The sequence below is a fragment of the Cottoperca gobio genome, chromosome 19 (assembly GCF_900634415.1).
Source record: "Cottoperca gobio chromosome 19, fCotGob3.1, whole genome shotgun sequence".
Classification (NCBI taxonomy): domain Eukaryota; kingdom Metazoa; phylum Chordata; class Actinopteri; order Perciformes; family Bovichtidae; genus Cottoperca; species Cottoperca gobio.
In genome coordinates, this window is record NC_041373.1 from 13,206,553 (window position 1) to 13,228,779 (window position 22,227).

The 22,227-nt window shown below is 39.9% G+C and overlaps 1 protein-coding gene across 1 annotated transcript; it reads right to left on the reverse strand.

Annotated features, from left to right (window-relative positions):
* Window positions 1–733: 733 nt before the first annotated feature.
* On the reverse strand, window positions 734–21,488 carry gfra1b (gdnf family receptor alpha 1b). Its single transcript, XM_029456343.1, has 10 exons — window positions 20,873–21,488; window positions 20,207–20,515; window positions 19,340–19,423; window positions 8,810–8,988; window positions 8,260–8,432; window positions 8,016–8,125; window positions 6,406–6,540; window positions 5,354–5,553; window positions 2,762–2,809; window positions 734–2,205 (listed from the first exon to the last, which is right to left on the reverse strand). The coding sequence occupies exons 1-10, from the start codon at window positions 20,910–20,912 to the stop codon at window positions 2,053–2,055; spliced, it is 1,431 nt and encodes a 476-aa protein (XP_029312203.1). The 5' UTR covers window positions 20,913–21,488; the 3' UTR covers window positions 734–2,052.
* Between the last annotated feature and the right edge of the window lie 739 nt (window positions 21,489–22,227).

Genomic DNA, 22,227 nt, shown 5'->3' on the forward strand with positions numbered 1-22,227 from the left:
ACACGAGGAGGATGTGTTTGCCCCTTCGGTTCTGTGACACGTCTAATAAATCTTAGGCTCTCTCTCTCTGGAGGTCAAGTGTTCCATCACTGTGCCAAAACAGGTGTGTCATATTCTTGGCGAGACATGTCCCCCTCCTGTCCACGGAGCACTCTGTCCTCTACAGGCTGTGTCCTTGTCCGCCAGTGTCGCTCCGCACCGGGACCGATGTGCTCGGACTGACAATAGCGGTCTGTCTGGTGCTATCTTATAATCCTGTTTTACAAGGAGTCCCTCGTAGATGCTAGAAATACAGATGAACTGACATCGGGCGGGGGGGGGGGGGGGGGGGGTTGGATGATGTGAGCTAAAACCAGGTTGTATCATTTGCTGTTGATTTGTAGAAACCAGCATGAGTCATTGTTCACCATTTTTATTCCAGCTGTTTGGCAAACACTGAACAGATAACCAAATTTTCAAAATGTTTTTCAAGACTACTTGTACATAAAGGTGTCCTCCTATATGAGAAGTCTTCGAGTTTATGCCGGTAATATCAACAGTTATGTTGTATTTTTTGACCAAAACATAAAGAAATAACCCTAATCTGAGTGCATCCTTACAGGCTTTAGTGTAGATGTCGACAGGGATCATACAAAGACGTGATTTTTAACACACATTTGTCAAATCTTTTAGAAATGGCAAAGATGTTTTAAAAAGAAGTTTTCAGTGTTCATCGTCACTCTGTTGTACATTCTTTGAACGTCTTTGATAATTAGGGGATGTCATTATGTTTGTATCAATTATGTAAGTGCTTTTTTTTTATCTCGTCTTTCATTTGCATCGGTAGTAATTGTTAGCAATTTATGTCTATGTTGTGGATATGTACACATTCTTTATTTATAAAACGAACCCCTGTCACTTCACTGTCTACCAGGACACAATAAAATGAAAAAGTGGCAGTCTGAAGAATCAACAGAAGAATGACATCACTTTGTTTCAGCCATTAAAGATGCGTTTGTAAATTCTTTATGTTCTTGTTGCTGTTACAGATAGTTTGCTATTCCTCAAGAAAAATACCGTTTAAGATAACATTATGCACTTTGCAATCAAAATATAACCACACGACAGTCATATCTGTAACCACATGATTAAAGAACCGTACCCCATCACATTGTTATAAATCATAGCTACACTGGAGAATGCTGAGAGGCCTCAGTCCACCAGACACTAACATAGACTCTCAAAAACCATTACAGACAATATGTTACAAGCTTACAGGAAGCATACTGTAATAGGGTGTACACTTTATGTATCGTATGTACAAAATGTTCTTTTAAGAGGCGATGTGATAAAACCACAAACCACCATAACAATCAAATAAATCTACAAAACGGATCTACGCCTAGTACCGAACATGTAGAGGAGAAAAAGTGTTACTTTCTTCTGGCAGATATGTCTTTATACTTTGAGGATACTCTGATACAATGTGATGGTATTTAATTAGTTTAAATGTTCTATGGATCATATTCCACACAGTGTGTCTATGACGTGTGTTAGTTGTCCCTCGTGACATGTTATAGATCAGCACTTGTTATATCAACACTTAGTGTTCTAAATTAAAGCACAGTTATGCAGAGAATGATTCACTTTATCCCTAGATAAGCACTCTTCAGGACATTGGCCGTCCATTCAGTCGAATGTGCACTGATTGCAACACATTCCAAAGAAGTGAATTTATTCACATGCTTATCAGATCACAGGGTTTAACTCAGAGTTGTTCCTCGGCGTTAATCTGATTCTTGAAGTCACAAGATTGCCCCCACAAGGCATGGAAGGCGAACAAGCTGATATCTCAGCACCAGCTGCAGCAGGTCTGTTTTCAGCAACAGTCAACATGGACTCCTCAGATATAATCCACTGTTTTCCATGTTTTGTTTTGTTCAGCGCTCTGCTGTGTTGCTCAGTCCCATTTTCAAGAAAATAATATAAAATGCAGGTGTCACACTTTGGCAAATGTCTAAATCAAAATAAAAATGAGTTGAATCAGAAGAGATGATCCATAGTCCTCAGATCCTACAAAAGCTGGAAACCTTTGAGCCGTAATGCCATCGGTGTTAAAGCAAAGGTTAGCGCGAGGAGCATACTGGAGGGGGGTGTGCAGGCGAATGGAGCTGCTGAGCTTATAGCGTTGGCATTAGAGTCACTGGATTCATCCAGTTGATGGTTCTGAGGGAAAAGAACATCGTTTTAGTGGAAAGTTGACAAAAGATATTTCAAAATGCATATTTATTCTTCACCATGAAATTTAAAGCATCACATTGTGCGACAACGATAGCAAACATTTTTTTTATTGCACATTTTCAATTTGTGAATTAAATGACCAAAGACATGCTTAAGATAAAAGGTTGATGTAGCATAACAAAATGCGATAAAGTGCACATTTATTAGCTTCTGCCTATTTGTTTAAATTTGGTCAGCTGGGCTACATTTGGATGGGTATACACACATTAGATTAATTTGTACTTCTGTATTTGTCTGCTGTTATGTAACAGAAATGTAGAGAAATGCTATGAAGATATGTTTAAATGCTAATTTTCCGACTGTAAAATGTTGAATTTATTGCTTATTTTTGTTCTTTTAATAACCACATTTGAGGCATCCATCTAAAAATATTTAGTATCTTTTATAATATCCGATTTATTATCACTCAATATCTTTATCTTCTTTACAAATCTAGTGTTCAGGAACTTTAAATGGAACGGACAGAATATAAAAGTCTTACCACACATAGAGAAGTATCCACAGTCAAATTTGACACCAATTTTTGGGCCTGGAAGAAAAAAAGAAATAAGCAGGAGAAACATTAACTTTCATTCTTATTTGATTGCGTTTGTCTGTCTTTCAAGATCACAGACGTGCTGTGAAGTATACAGCAGACATTATCTTCAGTTAGTTAGTCTCAGTGTAGCGGAGTGAACAAATTGTCTTTGTCTGGAAGTTAACTGTGGCTAAAGGAAGGGCATTGTATTCAAAGTAAAAACAAGGTCGAGCAAAAATCATTACTGCATCAAGCCAAACTCCCACTGTCACAGTTGGGCAGCAAAAACACAAACAACAATAAGATTTATGATAATGCTTTCAGTGCCCACCAATTCCCAGAGTTTAGACCTACGTGGACCTGCGTGTATAATCATCCTCCTCGAGCAAGACGTGTAAGATTCCAGTTTGTATGTAAAAGTTTGTCTGTGTGAGATCCCCTGTTAATGCCAGCTCAAGGTTATAACAGTTTAATACATTTAAAACTTTTTCTCAGACTGCTCCGAACCTTTTCAGACAAACAAAAAAAACAATTTCTACACACACACACACACACACACACACACACACAAACACACACACACACACACACACACACACACACACACAAACACTCACAGATACAGAGTACAGAAAATGATAAAGTGACTCTGCGGTGGTTTGGGAACATAATAAACAGTCCACGCGTTGGTTTTTAAGTAGAAAGAATTCTATGGACCAGGATTCTGGAGAAGAGTGATTAATTGCTCTATGGGAGGTCTTTCCTCCTGGAGGATGTTTTTACTGGAGATAAATCATATTATCGCTATTAAAAGCCAATATGATACATTGTCTCCCTTTTTTTTTTGTGTGTGTATAAAGTATGTGATATCATCTCATTTAAAAATATGCCCCCAAAGTATTTATCAGAAGAGAATAGCAGAAGTGTTATGGTGAAGCCAAACAGGAGCTGCGCTTCATATATAAGCACATTTAAGCAAAACGTGCAATTTACGATGTTAAATGTCAAAATCAGCTCATTGAATTGATTTTCTACAATTGCAATTCATGTTTCAAAACTAATAACCTTTAAAAAATGACAAGCATGTCATTTTCTGTGACTGCTATGAACATTTCTGGTTGCACTTTTTAAAGTCACATTCGATTTTTGTATTTTTTTTGTTGTAAACAAGGTCTCTGAGAAATGTGTGCTCATGCATATGGTTAGACGCACGTCGAATTCAACGAGGAAGATCTAAGAATAAAATATCGGTCTAGGTTTAGCAATGTCACCGCAACATTTCTGAACACTTCTCGTCCATGTTGTCTTGTACAGCTAATTCTTGGAAAAGACACTTAATGGAGCTGAAGAGGACATTTGCACGATGCAGGAGACCGCAAACCTCATGTGCTGAGGAAGATCGTGCGATATGATCAGATATAACTTACTGTAAAGCTTACATTATTTGTTGAGGCACTTAATTATGCTCAAATGCAATTATTTTGAATCGTTGTTGTGTTGTGTCGTCAGCATCAACATTTATATTATGTATGCATGAGCAGCTATAGTTTGTTGTTGCAAAGCTTACAGGGATTTAAGTAAACGTAAAAACTCAATCTGGGGGGGGGGGGGAAAGTGGTACATCCTTACAATGACACACACACACACACACACACACACACACACACACACACACACACACACACACACACGCACACACACACGCACGCACGCACTACCCCTGTGGGCAATTTCTGATGTTACTCTGGCAACCAATTAGCTTTGACATGACAGCTTTGGAGACTCTGACTCCACACTGACGTCTCATCTTTCTGCCCAGGAGGGGGGATTCTGTGCATGCCATCATAAAACCATCCCTGATCCATCAAGGTGACGGAGCCAGACGTCTGACACTCAGACAGAAAGCTCTGAATAGATCTCTACCTGATATTTAGGTCTCAATTTAGATTCAGTCACTTTCTCCCCAGAGGTTTTTTAGAGGTTTCTGATGCCTTGTTTTGTTTTCTTTTTTTAAATGCACAAGGACAAAAGGGAAATCTATCAAAACATTTGTTGTGCTGTGGAAGGATTTCATGTTTGTTGTTTCTTTGAGTAAGCTGTAGCCTAAACAAGAGGCACAGCCACTCACTGATAATTGAAAGTAATTACGTTACAATGCAGCTGTACCCTTTTTTGTTGGAATTCCTTAGAAGTCCAAATAAAGCCGGCTGACAAATTGCCTAGCTCAGTTATTATGAGATTTCTAACGCTTCAACGTTTATATTGTCTGTAAGCATATACCGGAGTCAAATAAAAATGTACTGTACTAATAGCGGCTTCAGAATGCTGCTTGTTTCTTTAGATTAGTTTGTGCTCTCTCTTGAGTTAATGGAGCGAAAATGAAAAATGAAATCAACGTTAAGATAAATGCAACTGGATAAATCAGCTCTGCTCTTCAGATCTCACAGAGACAGATTTAGATAATGACTTTTTAATATGATCAAAAGTGATTTTGTCTCTACTCCTCTCCTTTTTATTCATATGTTATGACATGCAACGCTACTTTAAAAACGTCACCTGTAAGGTCCCACAGATGTGATATAATGAGTCGTCATCGAGATCCAGCTTGGTCATGTCTGTCAGCGCGTCCAGTGCGTTATGGGTTCGGTCTTTGCCCCTCCGGGTGATGCTAGGCTCCAGTACAGTCGGCTGGATCGGGGGTTGGGGTTGCCAAACTCCAACATCAGTACCATTGCCAAAAGCCTGGATGGCATTACCTGCAAGAATACAGTTATTAATTAGTGCCATTCTTTAACCTGTACAGAATGTATTATTGTTCAGTGTATAATTAAATGGAATGTGAAAGTGAGAAACTGTACGGGTATATGAGAAATGATGCATCGTGTCATTACTTCTGTTATAATAAGCATTATCCACGAGTCATATAAAGTCTGCATATCTAACAAGTTAGCAGATGTCTTCTGTCCTTGCCTTTTTTTTTTGTAATAAGTGCCCAAAACATTTTGTTCATGTCCAACTAAAAGCTGTTTATAATTGATACTTCAGATAATTGTGTAGGAAAAGAAATGACTTGACCTCTCAAGAGCCTTTTGTAAAAGCAACGTCTGCCTATAATAGCTATAATTCTCAAAAATAATTCATAACTGCTTGAAATGAGAAAAAAACTGAATTAATTAATTATTAATTAATGTGAAGCCATTTTCTCATCATTAATTTGACATTTAATCTAAAAATCCATGAGCAAAAACAAAATGTGGGTAAAAACTCCTTTTCTGTACAAGTCTTAATCATAGTGAAAACCAATTGGGCATGAGTTATTTGCCGTTCAATTAAAATTGCTCTGCTATATACTCTTATCACTTGGGAGTTTGAATGTGAAAATGCCAGTGAGTGTCACTCATAATCACACACGAGTGAAAAAAAGCCAGAATAAATGCTGTGTGTTTGTTCTTAACAGTCAAAGTAACGGAAATTGGATTTGAAGGGCGCACACATGATAGACCATCACATACTATTCCATTTTCTATTCATTATCTCCAAGTCCTATATTTTCAAAAGACAATCCAAAAACGGTTCAATCTGGCGTTATGCTGTGAAGAAAAACTTACGTAGGCATCTGTTGGTGGTGAAAAACTCTGCGAATCTATCACAGTCTGGCTTGCTGTTCCCGCTGTTGACGCAGTCGCACCACGGTGACAGGCTAATACCAAGGGATCGCACATAGTTGGGTGTCATCACCGTACCTGCGGCACAGAAGAGGAGATAACTACTTGTAGTCATTGCAGCTGTTGTCCCACTCTATAATGGGATTCTGAGGTCAGCCAATGAGCGTGAGCTTGTTCAATATAATAAGGTGCCTTTTACTTGCACATTCTACACCTACCTCATTGTAGAGCTGCATTATGATGCATAACTATAACTATTGTACGAAGGCTTCAACCCTTTTTAAATGGGGTTATTCTGGCAGAAAAGGGTGGAACCCATCAACTCTACCCACCGCCTTGACACGGGCACAACAACCTGCTGCATCATGATTATAAGCCTCACTGACTTGTACAGTTTACCCATTACTATGTGTTCTGTTCAACAACACGCACATTATTAAATTATGTACTGATGTCAAACAAAAGGTGGCGAATGCAACTCTGGAAGGTGTTTTTAAAAAAAGTGTTTGGAGGGCTGCTGTTGCGTACCACCTAACAACAGTGGTGACCAAACATCATACTTCATGGGCAGAAAGTCAAATTCATTTTTGGCAATTTAGTCATCTTGATGTAACCGTAAACAAAGAAAGAAAGAAACATTGCTAATTTATAGGAAGCATGGGGTTGAGTAGGCTCAAAGTTATTAGCTGTGCAAGTACATGCACATTTCTGTGTGCAAAGACAGACATGAGTGGTTAAGCCAGGGGGCCCCATTAGAGGGTGTAACCTGTGTGAAGTAGAATATGAATGGGGTAGATTAAAATGTCTGCCCGTTGAGTTTGCAATTGGTCACTGTTGCCCTGCGTTCAAATCTCATTATTAAACTCAACATTTGTCCTTTTCTACATAATGGAAGCTGCTAATGGAAGAAAGACTGAACAAAAAGAAATACGCACTACTTCTGCACAGTGCCATAACGAACTGTGCCGTCATGTAGACCCTATAGATTTACAATGTATCAATTGTAACATCAGCTGCCTGCCTGCCTAGCTGATTGGATGCATTAATCTCCAATGTGCAGAATACATTAAGATAAAGTTACTTGGTTTACTTGTTAACATCTGTAAGTGAACTGTTAGCATACAGAGAAGCAGTGCCCGTGCGACAGTGCAGTGTAATCTACTATAAAGGTTTAAGTTATATTTTGTACAGAACTGTATTCTTTCTTTAACAAAGGTAGCTGTGTGGACAAGTGAGTTATCCAACTCTAACTGTGTGAAGAAGGCGTTAGCTGCACAGTGACTGCATCATGGTTTAACTTCACTACTGTACTTTTAGCTTTGAGGAAGTGGCGTATATTCAGTGCAGCTGTTTTCCACACTTTAATGAGTTTCTGTTAGTTTTTGGTTCAGGAAAATAAATCTGCATACATCACAGTTCTAATTCAGAGAAAAATAGCTAAAGATTGTCTGACCAATAATGTATATGATTTGAAAAACTTCATCTGAATAGATTTCACAGCATATCTAGCAAATTGTAAAGCCAATTTTTAAAAAATGCTTCAGAGAACTTACCAATTAGACCTGAGTAAGACAGCAGACAGTCAGCATAGCTCTCCCTCAGACAGCCGGATATGGAGTGAGCTTCTGGCTGACAGTTGCTAATGAAGTCTGCCAGCCGTGACCTAAAAACAATAGATACAAATTCTAGATGCTAATTTCCTCTTGATGGTATCAGATATCAAGTTTATACTAGGATAAGTGTTTTGTCACATGTTTAAGTAATGGAGGGAAATAAATCCCTCTGTGCCCTTCGTACCTGCAGATGTAGTTGGTCTTGCATGTGTTCTGCAGATTGAGACAGTTTGGTTTGTCTTTATCCTCGTAGGAGCAGATGGGTACAATCGTTTGTCGTCTGCGTTCTGCACATGCTGTCTGATCCCCCGCCGGACAGGAGCAAAACAGCATCCCGTAGCTGTATTTACTTGGAACCTTTAATTTTGAAAGGAAAGAAAGAAAAGTGTCCATTGATATATGAAATAAATGACCCTCTTCCATGCAACCTCTAATGCAGCTTCCACCTGTACCCAGTTTATAAATACCTTATAGTTTAATAGTGACTAAACGTGAATCACTATGGTCGCCTCCAAACGAGAATAGCTTTTAGTGGAGTTAAGTGTTCTGATAAGTAACAGACACTGTTACCAAGAGATTGGATTCAAAGTCAGCGTAATGTGACATTGCACTTAAAATAGCATTTTCTCTTTTGACATTGACATCTGGTTTTGGCTGTTGATTTGAGCAGCAACTACAACATCAAACACGCACGAAAGCTGAAAATAGCTCTCAGAATTAACATGCTTAATTACCTTGTCGAAGAACTGTCGCAAGGCCTTTTGGCATTTGCGCTTGTTGCAGACCTCAGAGGCAGACACCCTGCTGGTGCAGGGGTTGATGTAAGAGGAGCGGTATTTCTTACACGTGTCATTGAGGTTACAGGCCTTTGCAGCATTCAGACAGTTGTTCTCCTTCGTAGATGCAGGCTCGACTAGGAGAGAAGAGAGACCCATCAATTCATATTTCATCATTTAATAGGAATTGCTTTCTTGTACAGGTTTGTTTACTCATCATAAGTGCTTCAAAATGAATACACACAGAGTTGTGAGTGCATTAGGGAGGATACTGTGCAGAAAGGCCTAACAAGGAAATATTGTTGTCCTGCAGTGCAATTTCTTAGAGGAATGTTAAAATCATAATCCCTCATTTCTGTTATGTAATACAGTTGCTTTACACCTCGATGTGTGCCGTACAGTTTAATTACATCGTACCTGAGAAATTGCACATCTATATTTCTCTATAGGAAGTTTCTAAGTCTCTTGCATTGGAAAAGAAAGTCTTGTTAGATAAAATAATGTGTCACTACTGACATTAATTACCAAATGACTGTTCGTCTAAGAGTCATAGCCAGAACAAAGCTTTACATAACGTTCCAAACATGTTTTTTTAAATGTATTTGAAACCAGTTCCTCACAGTTTCATACTAGAATTGCACCATTTACTGTAACCCTGTTTGAAAATGAAAACGAGCAACTGCATGAGAGCCGTGATCCCGGTTGAACTTGAGCTTGTATTTGCAAACATTATATAAATGTGTAGAAATCTTTTTACAAGGGGCTTCATTGTGAATTATTGCACCAATGTGTTGCTCCAGTTGCTGCACATTTGTTGCAGTTGCTTTGTTACAACGTTTGAACTCAAATTCTCTGGCTAAATGGTGTACATCGGGTTGTTACCGGATCAACCCTCTCAGGCCTCATTAAGTCGGGCATTTACGATCAAACCGCCGTATGAGCAACAGAAACCGCACTGACCTCTCTGAATTAGACCAAAGCTCAAACCCCTTAATATTCAGAGCATTACCTCAGTTCCTTTTCTCGTCAGATCGTGTAATTCAAGGGGGATTTTGTTGTCCACAGAAATGTACACCTTTTCCCTGCTTCCAGGTTACGTAAACTAAGTCACCCATCACTTCCATCCCAGTATGCCTGTCCTTCCATCCCAGTATGCCTGTCCTTCCATCCCAGTGGCATGTCCTTCCATCCCAGTAGCCTGTCCTTCCATCCCAGTATGCCTGTCCTTCCATCCCAGTATGCCTGTCCATCCCAGCATAGCAAAAGCACTCTACGGTGTCAACATAATGACTCTCTCACATCTAATTTTTCTTATTTGTTGGTATACAGTCCTTCCTGCTCGACCATATCCTCAGCCTCGACATGGAAGAATGAATTCTGTAATTCTGCCTTTTGAGGGGGAATCGAAGCTCACTGCACTCTCTTATGCACCACAGAATGAGCCATGATTAAATCTGAATACATTCTTGAACCTTGGGTTAATCACGTCTTACAAAACCCATTACTTACATCTTACAAGTGCCTAGAGATGTGGGAGGTGATCCTTTTAGTGGTTGTTTGTAGCTCTCGGGCCATAGGTGTGACAGTTCTACCTCAATTACAGTTACAGAGCGAAATACTTACGTAGTTGTATTAAAACACTCAAACAAAAAAAAAGTTATTACTCGTGGATTAAAACATGGTATATTGTGTGTGTGTGTGTGTGCATGTAGCAGGCGGCCCGAGCTAAGTGTGAGTAAGAAGGTTGGAGCTATAGGTCACAGTGTGACTCCATATAGACGCAACACCCCACGGCAGGAAAAAACCTTTTCTAGCTGAAGCATTTTTGCATTTAATAAGCTAATTTTGGGGTCAGATTTTCTCTGTTTTAGGAGCAGGAGTTTAGGATAACAATTACTTTATTCAAATCACCCACAGAAGTACACGCACACATCTTTTGCTTTACAAATGTGTGGCTGCGAAGTCGTTTAACGTCGGCGATGAGTCTTATAAACGTGGCTTTGTTGGATATTATTAGTCGTCTGTGCTTTGTTCTGTGCTGACTGCACTGGGATTGTAATCAATAGAAAGCAATCTTTGCTTGCTTCTGTAATCCTCTTACTGTCTTAATGTCTCTATTGTCATATTTCTCTATAAAATGCAGCGAGAAATGCCAGACATGTTTAAATTCATCTTAAGTAGAAGAAAGAAAAAGCCTTTCAGCATTCTTACAATATTGTTCCAACATATCATTCAAATCTCAAGTATACATTCATTCATTTAACTAAACATTATTCTGGTTCCTTGTATCATTAGTGTTTTGACCTTGAAGTGCATACCAAGAACTGTAATCCTATACGCCTGCCTGAAATATAACATATCTTGTTCAAAGATTTACAGGCTTAAGAAAAAACAAATCTCACTCAGCCTTCTTAAGTTGCACCCCTGAGCAAGGCCACCGTGTTGCCATTGATGTAGACCAAGAAGCCAAGCACATAGAATATGAGAACATTTTCTATTGTACAGCTGCCAAGACTTCCAGTGTTTGTAATGCCTTCAATTATATAATGCCAGTGAAAGTTTAGCCGTGTAAAAACAACAATTTTTCATATGTAATTCCTAAAAAAAAACACTGATCAGTGGGCTTCATGTTCAAATCGAGTATGTTTATTAGACACATACGTGTGTGTTGGTGTACTGGCCCATAAGCTCTTGAACATAGATGAAGTGAAGTCTGGACCTAGAAAAGTTCCTCTTTAAAGGTTTACACCTGGCCTCTGCAGCACTTTAACTGGAAACAGCTGGTAGACAAAATAAACACTTTAGACTGTGGCTATTGATTATATGTCTTTAATATCAGTTAGTTGATTCATTGTTTGATCTATAAAATGTCAAAAAATAGCAAAAAGACTGATGTAACTAAAATCAACTAGCAAGCAAAGCTGCAAATGTGTGCCATAGTGCGCGTGTGTGCCATGTGGGATGCACGCTTTACAGCATCCAACCTCACGCATCAGATTGTTCAATCCCCTTATTTATTTTTTGCTTATCTCTATAGATGCAGGTTTATTAAGATGAAGGATTAATCTTCTCTTTGCACAAGACACATGGAATAAAGAGCACCAAGTGTATTTTCTAAACTGATGTCACCATTAAACATACTATAGGGGAGGTCAAGGAGTGCTGACGTAAAAGAAAAAAATGTCGATTTGCATATTGTGCCTCGGCACATTACAAGAATAGCTGCGCCCGTTCTAAGCATGGATTCCCCCGGATAACAAGCTAAAAAAAAAAGCTTTGCCCACCATCCTCTACAATGAGGAAGTATTTTAGACTGAGACCCAAGTGGATGTGGTGCTCTGTAAATTGGAAATGGCTTATCACAGCAGTTAAACTGCAATGCACGAACACGAAAGCAAAAGCATCCCAGGGGGCTTCGTCAAGACAGCAGCAGCAGCGTCGTACTCCTGTTTACTCGTTGTCTCCACTCAACATGATTTTTCTGTCAGTAGATGTCACTTAAAATATATTTTTGTAAATGTTATGTCACACCCCCATATTAAAAGTAGTTTCTTCACCGCTGCTGTTATGTTAATGTAACGTTACACCATGTGTCACCTAACGCTGTTACGCCCGTGTATGATTGAAAGTGAAACCAACATTACAGACTGTTGTTACAATCTGTAAATCCTTTCAATTATCTTCCTCGCCCCACACTGAGATACATTTGACAGTGATTATCTTGACTGCATATTTATAGTGATGAAATGACTCCATGGCAGACTTTTTAGTCAAGTACTTAAAAATAATAATTCTTCAGTTCAGGGGAAAGGGTTGCTATGAATTTAAGGATCTGACAAAAGGTCTATTATCTGGATATTTGTTTAGTTTTTAAGAGAAAATTATTGAATAAATATTGAAATATTAAAGAGCCAAGTTTTTAATATTTATTTTGAGTAAATTAATTGTAATAGTGGGGTAATAAAAGATATCTATAGAATAATCTATAAATTAGTCGTTAGATTAATCGCTAAAAAGCCCTACGGTCACATAGTACAGCTGGTCCTCCGTTCTCTATAGGGTTTAGTTCCACTGTAGCTCCACTGTTCTGGATAATGTTAATTCTTCTTTGTTCTCTGAATGTAATCCAACAATATGGATAGGAACATCTGGTCATGGAATTGCCTTCATATCTGCCCCTGACATGTAAATCCTCCTATATGCGTGGACCACAGATTATAGTATAGTGTGACCCTCAGACCAAACGTCAAGAGCCAGCTGTGTGCCTGGAGATCTGTACGCCAGCGTCCATTTAAAAAGTATGTTACTAGGAAGCCCGCCTGTGTCAGGTCAAAGACTTTCTTGCACCTGAGCTCAGAATATTTGATACATAATGTTGAAACAAAATGTCTAAACGTGTTCTGATTCAGTTTATTTTTCTGTCTGAGTATGCGGTCCAGATTAATGGTATAATATCCTCCTTCTCAATGAATGTATCACTGCTTCATTAATCCTCCTAAACCTATCCCTCCACTTAGTGCCCTCTTTGTCATCTTCCATAATGGAAAAACAGCAGTGGTCAGAGCCCACTCCTTCATGGCAACCCTGCCTTCTATCAGGCTCCCTGCCAGCATCACTAAAATCCACGCCAGTGTCTCAGTATTTATGACTAGTACCACGACCCATTTATTAAGTGCACCCATGTAATTAGCAAAATCTCACTTAGCCTACCAGCTATTCCTTTTATTTATTTATGTTTCATTTTATTTGAGTCCAAAGAGCAGAGGCTGCACCTGTCGATGTGGTGCGTGGTCGGGTGTGTGGATGCCCAGATTCACTTGTGCCTTGTGTTTTTCATACCGTCAGTTATCCACTCGTATCAAAGGGGTGATATTCAGCTTGGCCCATTAAAATAACTGCCAATTAACTGTCTCACCATCAGCATTTTCCAAATAATATTACTATTATTTGGGGGGGGCTGTTTCCTTCCTTCCTACTTTCAGGCATTAGTAGTAAAAACCATGAACCTGTATATTAATGCATTAATCTGAGGGATGTAAAGAAAGCCTGAGGCTCTGAGAGGATGTGTATGTCACTGTCAATGTATGGAAATGTGTGCATTTGCATGTAGATGAAGGTTCTCTATGCAGCACAAATGCACGTAGTATGAATTGATAAAGTGTTTGTGTGTGTGTTGTGTGTGTGGGTACAGGGTGTGGTTAGCTGCAAAACATCAAATAATTCCATGCCTGACCGAAAAGCATCATGCTGTGTCACCTGCAGCCTACAGCGTTTTTATTTTCTTATCTCAAAGTCATGATTAGCCATTGCCCGCATCACCCATGGTATCATATCCACTTGGATTATAATTCGTTCATGCCACAATATGCTTGCTAATAAATACGTTTTTTTCTCAATTCATGTCTCTGAATGCTTAAGTTTTAATATTGCGCAGCATCTAAGTGAATTTCTAACTTCTAATCCATAACTTGTGTCTATTATTGGGTTTCAAGCTCCCTCTGGTTAAGTCGGTTGGAATAAATTGGGTTATTCTGCGGTCACAGAGGGGCAGAAGGAAAACAAAGGAGAAGTGTGTGAAAGGAAATGCCGTCAGATGATTCCGCTGATATGGCTGAAAGTAGTCTTGTGTAAAAAAGGGATCAGTAGATTAAAAGTGTTTCTTCTACTCTGATGTTCAGCTGGAGCTGTTTGCTCACATATATACATATATTTATTACATATATTTATTACATATATATATATTTATTTATATATATATATTAGAGATATATTTTTTAATTTATTATTTATATATCTATAGATATAGATCTATCATATGGAGGATACTAGAGAGGATCTTTATTATCTCTCTAATCTCTTCTAGATTTCTTCTCTCTAGTCCTGAGAGATCTCTCTCTAGAGAGATCTATCTTTTCAGGCTTAGAGATATCTTAGAGAATAGAGAGAGGATCAGATCTCTCTCATTCTCTATTTTTTTTCTCTCTCCTCTCTCTTCTCTCTCTCTTTTCTCTCTCTTGCTCTCTCTCTCTATCTCTCCTTTTCTCCTCTCTCCTCTCTCCTCTTCTCTCTTTCTCTCTTTCTTCTCTCTTTCTCTCTTCCCTCTCTCTCTCCTCTTCTCTCTCTTCTCTCCTCCTCTCCTCTCCTCCTCTCTCTCCTCTCCTCCTCCCTCCTCTCCTCCTCGAGCTCTCTCTCTCTCCTCTCTTCTTCTCTCTCTCTCTCTGCTCTTTCTTGTTCTTCTCCTCTCTCTCTCTCTCTCTCCTCTCTCTTTATTTCTCTCTCTCTCTCTCTCTCTTCCTACTCTCTTCTCCTCTCTTTCTCTCTCCTCTGTTCCTCTCTCTCTCCTCTCTCTCTTCTCTTTCTTCTCTCTCTTTCTTCTCCTCTCGCTCTCTTTCCTCTGCTCTCTCTTCCATCTCTCCTTTCTTCTCTCTTCTTTTCTTCCCCCCACTCTCTTTCTTCTCTCTTCTCTCCTCTCTCTTTCTTCTCTTCTCTCTCTCCTCTTTCCTCTCTCCTCTCTATCTCTCTCTCTCTCTATCTTCTCGCTAGCTCTCTCTCTATAGATTCTTTTCTCGATCCTTCCTCTCTCTCCCTCTCTCTCTCTTCTCTCGCTCTCTCATCTCGCTCTCCCCTCTTCTCTCTCTCTCTCTCTTTCTTCTCTCTCTCTATGGATCTCTCTCTTCTCTCTAGATTTCTTCTATCTCTCTCTCTTTCTCTCTCTAGATCTTCCTATCTCGCTCTTTCGTCTCTCTCTCTATCTCTCTATATCTCTTCTCTCTGTAGGATATATATCTATCTATTATATATATATCGATCAACACACTACCCCCCCCACCCCCACCCACCCCCACCCCCACACACACACCCACACACACTACTGTAGTTCATAGGCGGGTGGGGACCAACGGCGGAGGACAAGACAACAGAGAATGAAAACTTGTTGCTTCGGGCAACCAGACCACTGAATTATTCTGGAGATCTTTTGCTGTGGAAAATCGTCACGCCCAGGCTTCATCTCTTGTTCAACCGACTCGACTCTCCGTAAGACTACTGATGAGCTACGAGAGTGGCTGCTTACATGTTACTGAGGAGCTGAGGGCTTTAAAAAAACAAAAAAAAACGTATCAGTTTGGAGCACGTTTTCTACTGAATAATAAATGTTTTCAGTTTCAGAGTGACTATATATCGTGGTTATGACATCACAGGAATATGAGTGACTGAGTTTATTGATGGAGTATAAGAGGTGTGTCTGCAGAGAGGACATGGCTACATTAATTAAAGCTCCCACACTGATGTAAATTGACATATTGTCCAATAAGCGATGGATGTAAATATAGTGATTTTTAGAGGGAAATACTGAGAGCATACAGAAAGGCAGAATGAAATAGGTTTACTCCCTTGCTCATTCTAAAATACAGTATTGCTACTCCAAAGATCCTCGTTGGGATGTTATCTGTTCTTATATCCTCGGTGTCAGACTTGCTGAGCAAATGCAGAATCAGATTATCTTGTCTCTGAAAATCTTACTTATAATAAATTGGGAATGCGATTTGTACAAGATATACCCTGTAGCAATCTTTCCTTTTCTTAACTCTCGCTATGGGATTGTAAAGACGCTTAACAGAGAAGCTGCAGGTGAATCTGGAATCACCTGAGGTTTTCTTTAGCTCAGTGGAATTAAGTAAAGACTTTGAGTTTTCCTTGTTGATGGCTTCAAGAGACATAAACACACGATGTGTACAGAAGCAGTTTTTCCCTTTTGTTAAGCGCAGTTCTGTAGTCGCAACGTTCCCTCAGTCTGCACGGCAGCATTGTGTTACATCTCTGAAAGGCACTTGTTCCTTGATTTCTAAATGAAACAGCGTTTCAATTTCAGCTGTTCCTGGAGACTTTATTCTAACAGTTATTGTCTTTGGATGCCACGCCTTTCAGTTTGAATAAATAATGCTATAAATAAATCGGGAAGTGAAGCAGAAGCCATTTATGACAAAGTGACTTAACGAAGGTAGTACTCAAAACACAAAGGAGTTGAGTGGGAAACTAGTTATGGTGTCTTTGACCTTTTAGCCATACTCGTGGCACGGCTCTATGGATAGCAATGTCGGTCTGTCGGCCGGCCTTTGGTCCAGACTGACGTAGCTCAACAACTACTGGATTGATTGCCAGAAAGACATTCATGGTCCCCAGAGTACGAATCCCTCTAAGTTTGGTGATCCCTTGACTTTACCTGATCCACCTTACATTTCTGATAAATAGTGGACGGGAGAAAAAATATAGCTAATGACGAAAAGCAGTAAAACAATGGCTTACAAGAATTTTAAAAAGCGATTGATGCAGGCACTGGATGGCAATGAACCATATGCCACTAGAGGCCTGTTCAGTCCAATGAGAGGTGAGTGGAGTGCAGCAGCACGTGGACCACCACACGCCACGGTAGTCCCACTGTGGGCCAAGCCCGGACAGCTGAGGCAGCGAGGCTCGAGGCTTCGCCAGAAGCTTTCTGCCGCCACTAGTCCACTAGTTATTCGAACGTGGATGCCGTTGTTCTCTCAGACGGATACAAAATAAAAATAAATACTATGTGTGGCAAACACTGCTTTGGTGAAAACTAGTAACATTTAAATTAGCCTCAGCTGTGCCACAGGAAGTGTTAGCATGTTACATTACGATGGTGAACATTCCTGCTAAACATCAGCGTGTTAGCATTTGTCATTCTTTGTCATTCATTTAGCTCATAAAGTATAGCCTCTTAGAGCAGTTAGCATGGCTGTAGACTCTTAGTCTTAATCTGTTGCTGGATATTTATGTTTAGTAATGTCGTTTATGCATGAGAAAACTTTGCAAAACATGTCCAACTAAAGCTACAACATACAAAAAAAATGAAAAACAGGAGGGTAAAGAAAAGAAGTTTGAATAAAAATGGACTGAATGTATATAATAACAAATATTGTTTTTCAGCCATTCAGAGTAGTGATGATGTCTTATCAGTTCACCTCTGGGCTATAGTATGGATCATTCTGTGCTGAATGTCATGTCCATTATTTTACACTGTGGATTGCCTGAGGCCTGGCTTAGTTGCAGACAGGAATGAGGTCACTTTTGCCAAATGGATTCCTGATATCTAACCCATTAAGTGAATTCTTTTTTTCTTATTGCCTTTGGCTATTTACACACGACTATACATTAAACTGGCTACTTTTAATAAACTAGAACCTAATAATGATTGAAAACGATGTGATAGTGCCATGTCTTTCATGTTCTAAGTCACTGACTTTAATAGAAGAGCACATCAGCAGGAGATCAGATTTTTGAATATATCTTAATCCACAGTAAAACATTTCTTCAGTGGGATCTGCTGTCGACATCAAGCTAATTCTTTAGGAGGTAGAAAAATGACCTTTATGCTGTTTTCTTTCCTTTGTCTTTAAACATTGCTGTTTTGTTTTACCAGTAGTCCCTTTATCTGAAAGCCTTTGCGAATCCTTAACCGCCTTTCCAATTTCAGTTTTGTTGCAATTCTCCTTAGTCTCGCAATGCTGGACCCATCTCTGCACTATTCCAGTGCAGGAGAGAAATCCGAATTCCAATAAATTTTGTCTTACCCTCTGTTTGAAATACAGTTAGCCATTATGTCATCGCGTGTGGAGCAGAGCCACTTTGATACGCTAAGTGGATTCAATCACAGCGAGAGCCAGACGGAGAGAGGGAGAGCCAGAGAGAGGGAGAGAGAGAGAGAGAGAGAGAGAGAGAGAGGGAGAAAAAGAGAATCAAATGACCATTTTTTTCACTGGAATGGTAGCTGGCCAGTGCTGGAGACGCCCTCCTCCAGCCAGAAAGCCTAACACTGAAGAGTGCCAGAGTGCTGCCCTTGACACACACACACAGCTCTTGTTCTATCAGTGCCATTGAACGCAGACAGATGGTTAATTGCTCATCTGTGTATGTGTGTGTGTGTGAATTCTAAATATGGTCCAGCCTATAGGTGTTTGCTTCCAAGTCCAAATGCACTCTATTGACATTTGAGGACATTTATGGCATATACATTCGCAACAACACACAGCAAGCAACAATTCAGGTTTTTTTCTTTTTTTAACAATCCAGGCATCCAGCCCTGCAAGCTCCTGACAACACAGGCTTTACTCTAAAAGGATAATTAGTTTAAAACTAGCACATAAATGCTACTTCCAGAATTGGAAAAACATGCAAACCCCCTCATCATTGCTTTGAGAGCTGAAAGTGGAATATACTAAATGACTCTGCTTTGTATACGGTGGGTCACAGTGGCAGATAAAAAGCTTTTGTGATAGATAATGGCCGTTGACAGCTGCAGCCTGAAACCAGACAGCAAAGCAAGAGTGGTTGTCAAATAGTGACAGAGTTGATGTGGTGACTTAAGCTTGGATTAAAGCACAACTGAGAAGTAATGGCTCTACGTACGCAGTGACTTAAACCGAAGCCTGAGGAATGTCGGCAGCGTAAAAAGCAGCATCTTACCTGCTATGATGGGGGCCAGGCGGAAGATATCTGAGAGCCGGCTGTTGACTGATTCATACGGAGAGTACTCCAGCAAATCATTACCTGCACGGGAAAGAAAAGGACCGTCAACAACATGAGCTTGCAAATGTGCGTATGTAAACATGTGGTGCGAGCGGATGTTCTCTGATACTCTTTAACATTGTATCAATTATACTAAAGGAGTAATTGATTCCTGTTAATTACACATATACGAGTGGTTGTTGTGTAAATATGAACGTGTTGTTGTGTAATTACACAATAGGACTAGTTTGACCTTTAGGTTCACTTTGTTACAAGTACAATTATGTCCATCTCACAAAGGTTTAAGAGTGATTTTGGAGGTTAGAAGTGACAGTAGCTACTTACTCCACTACTTAACTTAAATACACATTTGAAGTTTTGCACTTTCTTTGAGCATAAGCCACTTCTACTCCACTGCATTGATTTCAGATGCAAATGTTGTGCTTTTTACTCCCCTGCCTTTATCTGACCTTTTCTTTGCCGTTTCAGATTTCACACATCAAGCCTACAGTATAATGCTGAGCTTATGAAATAATGCATTATTACAGATTAGACCAACCAGTTGTATAATAGCTCAACCTTGACCAGATACATCAGTGACAATTATCCAATAGTGTTATATAACAAGGATATTGGGCTGTTCCGCCTCAATAATACTGATCATTCTTTGTTAGAAAAGTACATTTTTCATCACTTTTAGTTTAGTCAAACCATTTAAATGCAGGACTTTTACTCATAATTGAGTGTTTTTACAAAGTATCCAATTCTTAATACTTCTTCTACCACACTAATGCTTTTATAGAGAGCTTATGAATCAGTGTGTACCCTGTAAACTCTGATATATGCTCCAAAAGATCCGGAGACAGTTCTTCTCCTTCTTCATGCCTCTTCTACACCTGCAGTTATTCAGGGGGCTCTGCCTCATGGATTCTATGGCGCTGCGGCACTCGCCCTGCGCCTCGGGACCGGTGACCGCGCTGAAGTTGCTCTCCCTGCCCGCCACACACTGCCTCATCGTCCGGTACTTGGTGCTGCAGCTGTACTCCTTCAGACATTGTTCACTGGCCTTGACGCAGTCCAGACGGCCGGGCCGGGAGGACGAGCTGCCGTCACCCTTCAAGGTGAACACTGAGTCTGGGAGTCACAAGAAGAAAGTCAGAAATATGTGCGCACGCGACGTGAACTAGTCCGTCGACATTGTTCTACACACAACAAGGGTAACCGATCGGTCAATTAACGCGATTTAATTGGAGGATACTTAATTGTATTGTTGCTAAATAATACAGAAAGATTAACAGAGCATTAAACTTTCTGCCATCGTGCAGTAACAACAAATGCACATCGGTGTTGCCGTTTGGTTAGGGATGCCCTTATTGTTCACTGCCACTGTTTGCTGCGTGTATTGAGTTGAACTGTAAAGGAACAGGTGCAGTTAAAAACATATATATTATAGCCTCAACATAAGTTCAAACAGATGAATGCGTCACTTACCCGGGAAGGAGAATATAATGACAAAAGCTATTAAAATCATTTCGCTTTTGGAGACTTCAAAGATGTGTTTCGGGGATTAAAATAAACTTGTCACACAGATCCGCTTTTCCTCGTGTTGTACATCATGTGCGTTCAGGTGATGATCCATCCGGTAGATCCAACAGTGAGAATCCAAACTCTCGACCCGAGTCCAGCAGCTAAAACCACATCGTGCAAACCTGTCGGACTTTTGGACGATTGGAAAAAGGCAGAGTGACACAGAGAGACGCGCTGAAGGTAGACCATTTCCACTTCACTCCGCTCCCATCAAACTCCTGCTCTGTCACACGGACAGCGAGGGCGCGTGTGATCCGACACAGTCAGGAGCCGTCAGTGAGGTTGGGAGGACAAAACTTTACAGCCAGAGTCAGAGGAAATCACGACGAAACTCTAAACCAATCAGTCCAACTTAATAAAGGAATGCACTCAACTTTAATTGTCCACCAGTGCCCTGAACTGGACTGTGTTTTAAAATGATAAATCCCTTATATATATATATTTTTTTTTTTAAAAAAGCTGGAGAAATCCATCCCGTTATGCAGGTGCAAAGACAAAAACAACCCCGTTTGATCCGGACTAGTCCGCCACTCTGATGACAAACTGAGAGGCTCGCGATGCAAACGCGTGAGGGCGTGACGTCATGCGACTATGCGCACAATAACCGTAATAAAGCCATTAAACAGCCTCAACTCGCGTCACACTGCTAAAACAGTCAAACATAAATTGATGGCCAGCAGCGAGCAGGTTACATATGCAGAACATTTCATCTGGATCGAGTTCACTTATTAACTCTGTGTAAAATCAACATTTATAATAGCCCATTATATATGTATGTAACCTGCAGGCCTGTACAACGTCAGAACCGAGTGGAATATCTTTCCTATTGAACAGCTAAATGAAGTGTCTCAGTATCTCACTGAAGGCAGTTTTAATTGTTCAGCTCTTCAGTATGTAAAGAAGCTATTAATAGCCTGCAGCACTTTAATTTAAGAGAGTAGCCTGCAGCTGTGTCTTTTTTTGTAGGATGTTGAAAAGTTTCAAGGTATTTCAATCCCTCAAATGGAAAGTGCTAAGTGGAATTGGGAAGGGAAATAGTCATATTGCTTCTTTATCTGAAATTGCAGAAACCAAATAAATTGTGATAACTGTCGACAGAAGTTTTTCTATCAAAGTTTGTTTTCCTCCGCCGAAAAAAAACAAGTTTAGAAATGGAGTGGAGGAATAAGACTTAGCACTCGTGAATTTACTGGGTGTAGGATTCTGCAAAACAGAAATTATCCCTCCTTCAACTTAATAATTTACATGTACATGTTTTT